Consider the following 11194-nt stretch of genomic DNA (forward strand, 5'->3'; position numbering starts at 1 on the left):
TTCTCGAAAATGGGAGGGCGCCCCTGATCTTTGCATCGATCAATGCACACATCCATCGTATTGAAGAATTTATTACATAGTGTTCCGCTACACATGAATAAAAGGCGCAAGAATAAGAAACAATGTACAATTCAGGACACTATTACTAGGCCGTCACTCATATTGGCTAAATAAAGCTTGAACTACCACCTTCAAGCGGTTGCACCCGAAGTCTACAATATTCTACGCTTTTCACACGCTGCAATAAAGCACATATGATAACCAAAAGAAATTAGAAGATATAAATTTTGAGGGCGTATTTTTCTTCAAAATATGGCCAAAGTGGCATTAGTCAACACGCCACGTGGGTAGGTCATACCTGGGTTGCACTGATGCATTTCCATACTTACAGAACCAAGATGACACACCTAGAATATCTTTGGGGCTTCCAATGCATTTTACTTTCTAGGAAACCATTACACTAGTTGAGTCCACCCGGCAAGGCGACTAGGGAAAGCCTTCCTCCCTTGATCTCCACCGGCGAGCTTGTGGATTCGCCTCCCCTCTGCTTGCCACTACGGCTGCCGGTGGCGGGGATGAGATTTCTGTTGCCTCGGATCCGGCTAGTAGATTGGTAGGGTTTTAGCCCTCGCAAGGGCGGCGTTCGGGTGGATGGCGGCGCTTCTTCGAGTCAGTCTTCTGGGCTTTGATTCTCCTCAAGTTCGTTTGTTGGAACGGATTAGACGGAGCGCCGACGTAGATTCCTGCCGGCTCCATGGGGCGGCAAGGTTAGGGTTTCTCGTCGTGCATACGAAACGACGATATTTGGTGTCAGGTTCTTCAGATCGATTCAAGGACTCAACGGTGACGACTGTGGTTCCGGGGCGCTGGTCCTCAGGGGCACGTGAACGAAGACTTCCCGGCTACCGTCAACAAGTTTAGTCCGGCTCTGGTATGAGAGCGGCGGCAGCGGCGCGGCAGCGGCGCGGCAGCGGCTCGTTCTGGCAGCGGCAATGGTCGTTCGGTGGTCCATGGACCAAAATATAATTTTTATTTATAATAGATATGACCCTTTTCGCAAAAAAAATTGAGTCCACCCCATCCATTTTGGACATGTGAGAGCTCACGAAATAGCCTTTCCTCTTGCTTTATAGATAAACTCAATTGACAGAATGATACAAGATGTTGTGGTAACCCTCTTACAAAGCCCGGTCAAAGAAAACTAGGCTAAAACAAGATGATTGCGCTAACACTACACAAGGGATGCTCTACTGGATGTTGGCGGCTTGCCGCCGAGCAGAAGCACGAGAGTAGCAGGACAACGAGAAGCGCCTATAAGCCTACAAAAAGCAAACCCATGTCTCTTGGATAAAATCACTGAACTTTATCACAAAACATCCACCAAAAATGCCGCTAGAGAGGGCCCTCTACCGAGTGCTAACCCTGTAGGCGAGCAGTTTGGATCAAGGTAGCTGAAGACATAGTCCCGTGTAGGAGAGGACACAAACGAGACCGCCTAACGATAGAGCCGAAGATGCATCATCTCAATATCAAGCCTATGATGACGCCCCAAAATGGTGAAGACGCAACGCGCCATCATCAAGTCTAGCAATGGACATGGTTTTCCCCCGAGCATGGACAAGGGATGGAGGTAAAACCGACATCACCACTAGGAGGGACGCAACACCCGCAGGCGATGGCAGTGGCATCGCCGAGAGGCATTGGGCTTTCGCTCGGTACCTCCCTCACTCCTTGCATATGAACCCTGGCACATGGCCCTTATGCCCGGATGGCATCAGTAGAAAATGGATGGCCTAAATGCAAGGGTTTTACGCTCATAGCATCAACTTACAGTGGGAGGACACTGAGTGAACCTAGTTTTCGGGATAATCAAACAACTTGACTAGGATCGGCGGAACACGGAGGAGAATAGACATGATTATATGTCAGCGTACAAGTGTGGTGTACATGAAGTATAGCTCCCCATTGCCATCTCATGTATACGGACTATGGGAGTTCCCCTTATACAATGGTCCAAATCTTTGTCCATTGACAATATGTGCGACTAAACTACCACGTGTTGTTCCAGTCATTGACTTATCTCCATTACAAGCTATCCTCGCTATCTCTAACCTTTTGGCATACAACTATGTCAACTCAACATGCCACTATGCATGAGAAAAGACCAACCTTTCACCATTCATGCTACTTATATTTAAATATACTACAACTATACAATAATCGGGTACAATAAATTTATACGCACTTTAGTTTCAATTATTATATTATTAATTCAAATACTAATGTTTCATACAACCCGATATCATTGAAATAATTGGAACCAATCCCTGCAGTGACGCACCACGCACGCTGGGTATCATTTTTATTTCCTGAAATTTTGATGGACCAAGGCCCACTATAATTCTCACACATACATATGTGGGTAGGGATTGCTCAAAAAAAAAACTGCGGGTAGGGTGATCATCCTAGGAAGAATCTGAATGGTTTTGATGCTTTGTTGTTTCTTTATTGTCTGTCATCGTCGTGCATCTTTGAACTCGGTTTTATATTTGCTTTTGTTGGACCATTTTAATATAAGTACTTCCGGAGCTGCTAATACTTGCACGGCCGGCTGTTCGTTCTCTCATTGTTTTGTGTTCACCTGCTCACCTAGAACGAACTAGATCCCTAGCTGCAACATACTTCTTTTTTAACAAGAGTTGAACGCACTTCCGCTCGAATTTTTACTGAACACAACCATTGACTCCAGGGACCAGAGTTGGATTAAGCTAACATACTATGTACAACCACAAGGTTATTTATTCTATCTGGTAATTAACTTCACGGTCACGCTGTTGTCCATCGATATTCACACATCATCCTAGAGCAAATCGTGCGTTCTACGTACATGTGCAAGACTACAGCTATATAAGCACATCCCTTCCACCCATAGTTGACAGACCAAAGCACCACCAAGCTAATTGTAGTATCAGCAAGCACTAGTCGAGCAGATCATGGCCATCCCAAAGGCACTGCTTCTTGCCATCATAGGCAGCATCTACTTATGCAGTAGCACCGTTCTATCAGCTCGGGAACTTGGTGACGCGGCCATGGTGGAGAAGCATGAGCAGTGGATGGCGAAGTTTAACCGTGTTTACAAGGACAGCACCGAGAAGGCGCAGCGGTTCAAGGCGTTCAAGGCCAATGTTGCCTTCATCGAGTCGTTCAACACCGGAAATCACAAGTTCTGGCTCGGTGTCAACCAATTCACCGATCTCACCAACGATGAGTTCAGAGCAACCAAGACCAACAAGGGCCTCAAAAGAAATGGTGCTAGGGCTCCAACTAGGTTCAAGTACAACAATGTCAGCACTGATGCACTTCCAGCGGCAGTTGATTGGAGGACCAAGGGCGTCGTCACTCCTATCAAAGACCAAGGGCAATGTGGTAAGTAAATTTAGGTAGTATGTATATATCATATTCTCATGATAACTGAAATTATACTAAGTACGCCAATATTTTTGTAGGCTGTTGTTGGGCTTTTTCGGCCGTGGCTGCAACCGAGGGCATTGTGAAATTAAGCACAGGGAAGCTCGTCTCCTTGTCTGAGCAAGAGCTAGTTGACTGTGATGTCCATGGTGTGGATCAGGGGTGTGAGGGTGGCGAGATGGACGACGCCTTCAAGTTCATCATCAAGAACGGCGGCCTCACCACTGAGGCCAACTACCCATACACCGCACAAGACGGACAGTGCAAAACTAGCACTACAAGCAACAGTGTTGCAACCATCAAGGGCTACGAGGATGTGCCCGCCAACGATGAATCTTCTCTTATGAAAGCCGTGGCTAACCAGCCTGTATCAGTAGCTGTGGACGGAGGGGATGTCATATTTCAACACTACTCCGGTGGGGTTATGACCGGCTCCTGCGGAACTGATTTGGACCATGGGATAGTAGCGATTGGATATGGCATGACGAGTGATGGAACTAAATTTTGGCTGCTGAAGAACTCATGGAGCACGACATGGGGCGAGAGCGGGTACCTCAGAATGGAGAAGGATATTTCCGACAAGAGTGGTATGTGTGGCTTGGCCATGCAACCTTCCTACCCCACCGAGTAGGGAAATACATTGCCACGTATATCTACAAATATTACATAAATACACCGTTTTTTTCTATATGTATGTAACTTCCATTGCACTACATTATTTCTCATTTGTAAAGTCGTAAATGTTTGGTAAATATATATTGAAAAAATATATATGACTTTGAGCTTAAATTCTCTATGGTGTTGTTTACACGGAAATCCCTCTTGTTAGAATCCACTGATCACTGATTGGACCCAGATTTGTTATTTCAAAAATGAGAGAGCATCCCTGATCTTTGCATCTATCAATGCACACATCCCGCATATTAAAGATATTCATTATATTGTATTCCCCTAAACATAAAAAGGCACAATAATAGGCAACAATTCCTACAACTTATGGGCGAAGTGGTATGAGTCAACGCGACATGTGGGTAGGTCAAACCTAGTTTGGACCTGAGCATTTTGATACTTACAGGACCAAGCTGACACACCTAGAATACTTTTGTGACTTCCGATGCACTTAATCTCTAGGAAAACATTACACTAATTGAGTACATGTCCATCCATTTGGACATGTGAGAGTTCACGAAATAATATTTCATCCCACTTTATAGATAAACCCTTACAAAGCAGATCAAAAAAATCTAGACTAAAACAAGACGGGCAGCGCTAACACTGCATAAGGAATGCACTACAGGACGTCGTCGGCTTGCCGTTGAGCAGAAGTGCAAGAGTAACATGACCACAACTAGAGGCTCTAGAAAGTCTACAAGCAAACCCCAGTCTCTAGGATGAAATCACCGGACTTTGTCGCAATGCCTCCACAAAAATTGTCACTGGAGAGGGCCCTCTTCCGAGCGCCAACCCTGCAGGCGAGCCATTTGGACCAAGGTGGCTGATGACATAGTGTATGAGAGGAGACAAACGAGACGGCCAAACGCTAGAGTCGAGGATGCTTTATCTCGGTCTCAGGATCCAATCCTGCCCAAGCACGTCTCCATGTTGTGAGACCTAAGCTCTTTGTTGACGCCCCAATAGGGTAACGACGCAACAAGTTGTCACCGAGTCTAGCAATGGACACGGTTTTCCCCGAGCACGGACAAGGGGATGGAGGTACAACCATGCTGGCACCCGTCGAACTAACGTGAATCCCGCAGGCATCGTCGGTAGTGCCACCGAGAAGCGCCTGGCTTTCACTCAGTACCTCTCTTACTTCTTGACTGGGAACCCTAGCTCTGACCCTTATGCCTGGACAGTAAGAAATGGATGGCCTAAATGCAAGTTGTTGGCGCCCAGAGCATCAACTTATGGGGAAAATATACGGAGCTCTCATGTGTAAAAAGTTAATTTTAAATGTTTCAAAATATTTGAAATTTTCTGTGAATGTTCACAAGACATGTGGCTACGGCCTCGAAAAAAACAGATCCAAACTCGAAATACACACTGAGAAACAAAAAAGGGAAAATTGATGTAAATATTGTCATTTTTGCAATTGTCTTTTTGTGACACTACTCATGCTGAATTTGTCTTTTTTGTTCTCAGTGTGCATTTCGAGTTTGAATATGAACTTTTCAGAGTTCATGGACTCGTGTCTTGGGAACATTAAAAAATCGGAAATTTTCAAACATTTGAATTGACTTTTAGACATGGGAGCACCTTAATGTTGGGAGCACTGGATATCCTCCTCAATTTATGGTGGGAGCACACCGAGTGAACCTAGTTTTTCGGGATAACCAAACAGAAGGAAGAGGATCGGCGGAGCACGGAGGAGAATAAGCACGATCAGATGTGCACGTAAGAATGTGTTGCACATGCAGTATAGCTCCCCATTGCCATCTCATGTAAATGCACGTCTCCTTATATATTTGTCCAAATCTTTGCCCATTGACAACATGTGACTAAACTACCACATGTTATTCCAGTATTGACTTCTCTCCATATCATATATAGCTAAATAGTTGACCATCACTGTCTCTAAATCTCTTAGCATTCAACTATGCCAACTCAACAAGCCACTCTGCACGAGAAAAGACCACGATAACATGCATAGTTGCTTCTACTTATATTCGACAAATATCCTAAAACTACACAACAATCAAATACAGTAAGTTTATGTACAATTTAGTTTTACTTCTTATATTATTAATCCAAATACTAATGTTTCATACAACAAAACATCCTTGAAATAATTGAACCAATCCCCTCAACAACGCACAGGGTATGATTTCCATTTCCTGAAATTTGATGGACCATGAGCCGCTGATATTCTTACACATCAATCGGTGGGTAAGGTGACCACCCTAAGGAAAGGCTGAATGGTTTTGTTTCTTTATTATTACCGTTATCGTCGTGCATCTTTGAACTCTTTTTTGTTATCTTTGCTCTTGTTGGACTGTTCTAATATATGTACTTCCGTAGCTGCAATACTTGCCCGCCAGGCAGTTCCTCTTTCTCATTGTTTTGTGTTCACCCGGCACGAACTAGGGGTCAGTTCTTATTTCTCACTATTTTAAAATATACCCCCTTCGTACTAAATATAAGACGTTTCCAGGACCAGAGTTGGACTAAGCTAACGTACTATCTACAACCACAAGATTATTTATTCCAACTGGTAATTAACTTCACCGCCACGCTGTTGTCCGTCGCTCTCCACACTGTATCTGCTACGTACATGTGTATGGCTACAGCTATATAAACACATCCCTTACACCCATTTTGACAGACCAAAGCACCACCAAAGCTACTTACAGTACTAGCACTAGTAATTAAGCACTGATCTAGCAGATCATGGCCATCCCCAAGGCTTTGCTTCTTGCCATCCTAGGTTGCATCTGCTTATGCAGCAGCACTGTTCTGTCAGCTCGCGAGCTCGGCGACGTGTCCACGGTGGAGAGGCACGAGCAGTGGATGGTGAAGTACAATCGTGTTTACAAGGACGACGCCGAGAAGGCGCAGCGGTTCGAGGTGTTCAAGGCCAACGTTGCCTTCATTGGGTCGTTCAACGCTGGAAACCACAAGTTCTGGCTCGGTGTCAACCAGTTTACCGATCTCACCAACGATGAGTTCAGGGCAACCAAGACCAACAAGGGCTTGAAAAGGAGTGGCGGTAGGGCTCCAACTGGGTTCAAGTACAGTAATGTCATCACCGATGCACTTCCAACAGTTGTTGATTGGAGGACCAAGGGCGTTGTCACTCCTATCAAAGACCAAGGCCAATGTGGTAAGTGGGTTTCGGTAGCATATATCATGTTTCCGTAAATCTCATCACCCCTCTTGACATGCGCGATGTAGTTCTTGGTGCGGGAGGAAGTTTACACCAAAAGGAGGAAGTTTTCACCAGCGAACAGAATGGGAAAGTACCAGGTCCGGGAGTTTACCCTTGACCTTGATTATCTCGAGATGAAATCGGTGGATCTTCATGATCTGGATGATATATTTACGAAGGAAGAGATTTGAAATGTCATTAAAGACATACCGGCCGATCGCGCTCCGGGCCCCGATGGCTTTATAGGCATTTTCTATCAGAAGGCCTTGTTAGAATAAATCCGAGGCGCTCCGTCGATCTATCGAGGACCAAGCAATCACACAAGCACGACACCGAGATTTGTTAACGAGGTTCACCGATATGGCTACATCTCCGGGGCCTGACTACGGGTGCTCCTCCCAGTGACACCGTCACAATACCGCACTCCGGCCGCCCGGGCGCCGGCACACGCCGCCGGCTCCCCCGCGTGCCTATGCTATTATGTTGGCATAGGTTACACCGTGTGTCTACCCCCGCTATATATGAGAGGCCTAGGATACAAGTGTCCTACTTGGACACGACTCCATATCCTGTCTACACACCATACGACTCCAAGTCCAACTGTAACCTAACTTGTACAATAATATTCGACACAACTCTAACAGGCCTGGCCTATAATCAAGCACGATATTATGGCAGCTATTCTGAAGTTATACGTGGGAGATAGCCGCGGGTTTGGCAAGCTAAATAAGGCACTGATCACCCTGATTCCTAAACGGGCGAATGCTGATTCGGTAGGGGATTTTCGCCCGATTAGCCTGACCCACAGCTTCGCAAAGCTGTTCGCTAAGGCGCTGGCCATGAGGGCAAGGAGACGCATGAAGGAGATTGTTCAGGCAAACCAGTCGGCCTTCATTGCGGGAAGATGCTTGCACGATAATTTTCTCCTTGTAAGACAGATCGCTAGGAAATTACACGCGAGGAAGACGCCAGGAGTGTTCCTGAAAATTGACATCACGAGGGTGTTTGATTCTCTGTCATGGCCGTTCCTGTTCCAAGTTATGAGAAAAAAAGGCTTTGGGGACGCCTGGATCAGGTGGGTGGCCATCTTGCTTCAGACTGCTAGTACTAAGGTGGTAGTGAACGGATGTCTGGGACAGAGCTTTGTTCACGCTTGCGGTCTTCGCCAAGGGGACCTAGTCTCTCCACTCCTATTCGTCATTGCCATGGAACCCCTAACAGCGTTGTTCAGGAAAGGAGCTGAGGAAGGAGTCGTTAGCAAACTAAATGGGATCTCTCCAACACAAAGGCTATCCATTTACGCGGATGATGTTGCGTTGTTCATCAAGCCGACGGAGATGGACTTGATCTTTGTCAAGCAGGCGCTGGCAAGCTTTGGTGAGGCCTCTGGATTGGAAGTCAACTACAATAAATCCAAGGTTGATTCGAGGCTCGGTGGAGGACCAGCAGAGAGTTGCCGCACACTTGCAGTGTGACATTGGGCAGTTTCCATGCAAGTATCTGGGCATTCCCTTGGCTATACATCAACTAACTCGAGCAGATTGATTGCCACTTGTGGATCAAGTTAGGAAATTTATCCCGGCATGGCAGTGCGGCCTCATTCAAAGGCCATGACGTCTTGTTCTCATCAAATCAGTGGTGGCGGCGAGACCTATCCATCAGCTCATGGTGCTTAATGCCCCTGACTGGGTGTTCGATGAAATTAACGCATGGATGAGGTCATTCTTTTGGGCCGGGAAAGACAAGGTTAACGGAGGGCAATTCCTTGTGGCATGGAACACTATCTGCCGTCCCACAAGGTTTGGAGGCCTCGGAGTCAAGAACTTGAAGGTGCAAGCCCTCGCCCTTAGGGTGAGGTGGGAGTGGTTGAGGAGGACGGACCTTGACAGACCCTGGCAAGGTATCCCGTTCCTGGTTGACGAAGAAGCGAGGCATGTGTTCAATCAACTGGTGCAAATCACAGTAGGAGCCGGCGATAGAGTGCTCTTTTGGAAGGATCGCTGGATGAATGGCCTGGCGGTGGAAGACATTGCACCTGCCATCTTACCCTTGGTGCCCACGAGAGTGCAGAACAATCGGACGGTCGGTCAAGCTATGGTTGATAGCAGGTGGGAGCTGGACATCAATGAAGAGCCACCGTTCATGGCCCTCTTGCAGCTCATGCATCTCCGAGTGGCTACTATGGATGCTTATCGAGACTCTCAGGGGCCGGACACGTTTGCATGGCCGTGGGACACATCGGGGCAGTACACACATCGGGGCAGTACACTGCGCGGTCAGTGTATCGGGCGCTGCACCTTGGGCTTGCGACTTCCCCTAGATACGAGTGCATTTGGAGGAGTGGGGCGATCCTAAAATGCAAAATCTTTGCATGGCTAGCGGTGCAATATAGGCTATGGACTTCGGATCGGCGCGCTACACATGGCCTGCAGGACACTACGGCGGCATGCTACACGTGCCTACAAGAGGAAGATATGGTTGACCATATCTTACTTCTTTGCCCTTATGCCAAGGAGGTTTGGCATCTTTGCTTCACGGAAATTAGGGTCACCGTCCGGCAGCCGCAATCAGGTGACTCGCTGGAACCGTGGTGGCTTCAGGCGCGGAATGCAATCTCGAAGACGGACAGAAGAGGTTTTGACACCATCGTCATCTTCGTAGCTTGGTCTTTATGGAAGCAAAGGAATGCTAGAGTATTTGGGCGGGTGGCGCAACAAAGGAGCCCGCGGCAGTTGGTACACCAAATCTTCGATGAGCTTAAAGAGTGGGATGAAGCCGATGTTGGGGGAATACATCGATTTATGAGTAGTTAGGCTAAGTATTGTTTAGGTGTTGAGTGGATCTTGCTAGCTTGATGTTCGCATCTATGCCTAGCTTCTTGTAATTATGTTTGCTGCCTTCTATAAAAATATGGTACGCCGTTGGCGTACTCTCGAAAAATCATGTTTCCGTAATAATTAAAATTACACTAAGCACATCACAATTTCAAGCTGTTGCTGGGCCTTTTCGGTTGTGGCGGCAACCGAAGGCATTGTGAAGTTGAGCACCGGGAAGCTCATCTCGTTGTCGGAGCAAGAGCTGGTTGACTGCGATGTCCATGGTGTGGATCAGGGTTGTGAGGGTGGCGAGATGGACGACGCCTTCAAATTCATCATTAAGAACGGCGGCCTCACCACCGAGTCCAACTACCCATACACGGCACGGGATGGGCAGTGCAAGACCAGCATTGCAAGCAACAGTGTGGCAACCATCAAGGGCTACGAAGATGTCCCCGCCAACGATGAATCTTCTCTTATGAAAGCAATCGCTAACCAACCTGTATCAGTAGCTGTGGACGGAGGGGATGTCATATTTCAACATTACTCTGGCGGGGTGATGACCGGCTCCTGCGAAACTGATTTGGACCATGGGATAGCGGCGATTGGGTATGGCATGACGAGTGATGGAACTAAGTATTGGCAACTGAAGAACTCATGGGGCACCACATGGGGTGAGAATGGTTACCTCAGAATGGAGAAGGATATTTCAAACAAGAGTGGTATGTGTGGCTTGGCCATGCAACCTTCCTACCCCACCGAGTAGGAGATATACATTGCCACATATTTATCTACAAATATTGCATAAATATGTGTATTTTATTTTCATGTATGTATCTTCCATTACACTACCTTGTTTCTTGTTTGTAAAGTCATGAATGCTCCGTGAATATACATAACAGAAGATAGATAGATGACTTTGAGCTTAGTATTATATGGTGATGTCTACACCAAAATCGATCTTGTTTTAATCCACTTCTTCAATGGAACACATTTCTCCCCGAAAATGAGGGAGTCCCTCTAGCCTTTACATCTATCAATGCAC

The 11194-nt window shown here is 46.6% G+C and overlaps 2 protein-coding genes across 2 annotated transcripts; both read left to right on the forward strand.

Annotated features, from left to right (window-relative positions):
• Nucleotides 1-2993: 2993 nt before the first annotated feature.
• Nucleotides 2994-4099, forward strand: LOC109762690 (senescence-specific cysteine protease SAG39-like). The gene is made up of 2 exons (XM_020321566.1): nt 2994-3426; nt 3507-4099. Exons 1-2 carry the CDS (start codon nt 2994-2996, stop codon nt 4097-4099), a joined length of 1026 nt encoding a protein of 341 aa, XP_020177155.1.
• Nucleotides 4100-6855: 2756 nt separating this feature from the next.
• On the forward strand, nt 6856-10915 carry LOC109762695 (senescence-specific cysteine protease SAG39-like). The gene is made up of 2 exons (XM_020321569.1): nt 6856-7292; nt 10324-10915. Exons 1-2 carry the CDS (start codon nt 6856-6858, stop codon nt 10913-10915), a joined length of 1029 nt encoding a protein of 342 aa, XP_020177158.1.
• The last annotated feature ends 279 nt before the right edge of the window (nt 10916-11194 follow it).

Source organism: Aegilops tauschii, chromosome 4, assembly GCF_002575655.3.
Source record: "Aegilops tauschii subsp. strangulata cultivar AL8/78 chromosome 4, Aet v6.0, whole genome shotgun sequence".
NCBI lineage: Eukaryota > Viridiplantae > Streptophyta > Magnoliopsida > Poales > Poaceae > Aegilops > Aegilops tauschii.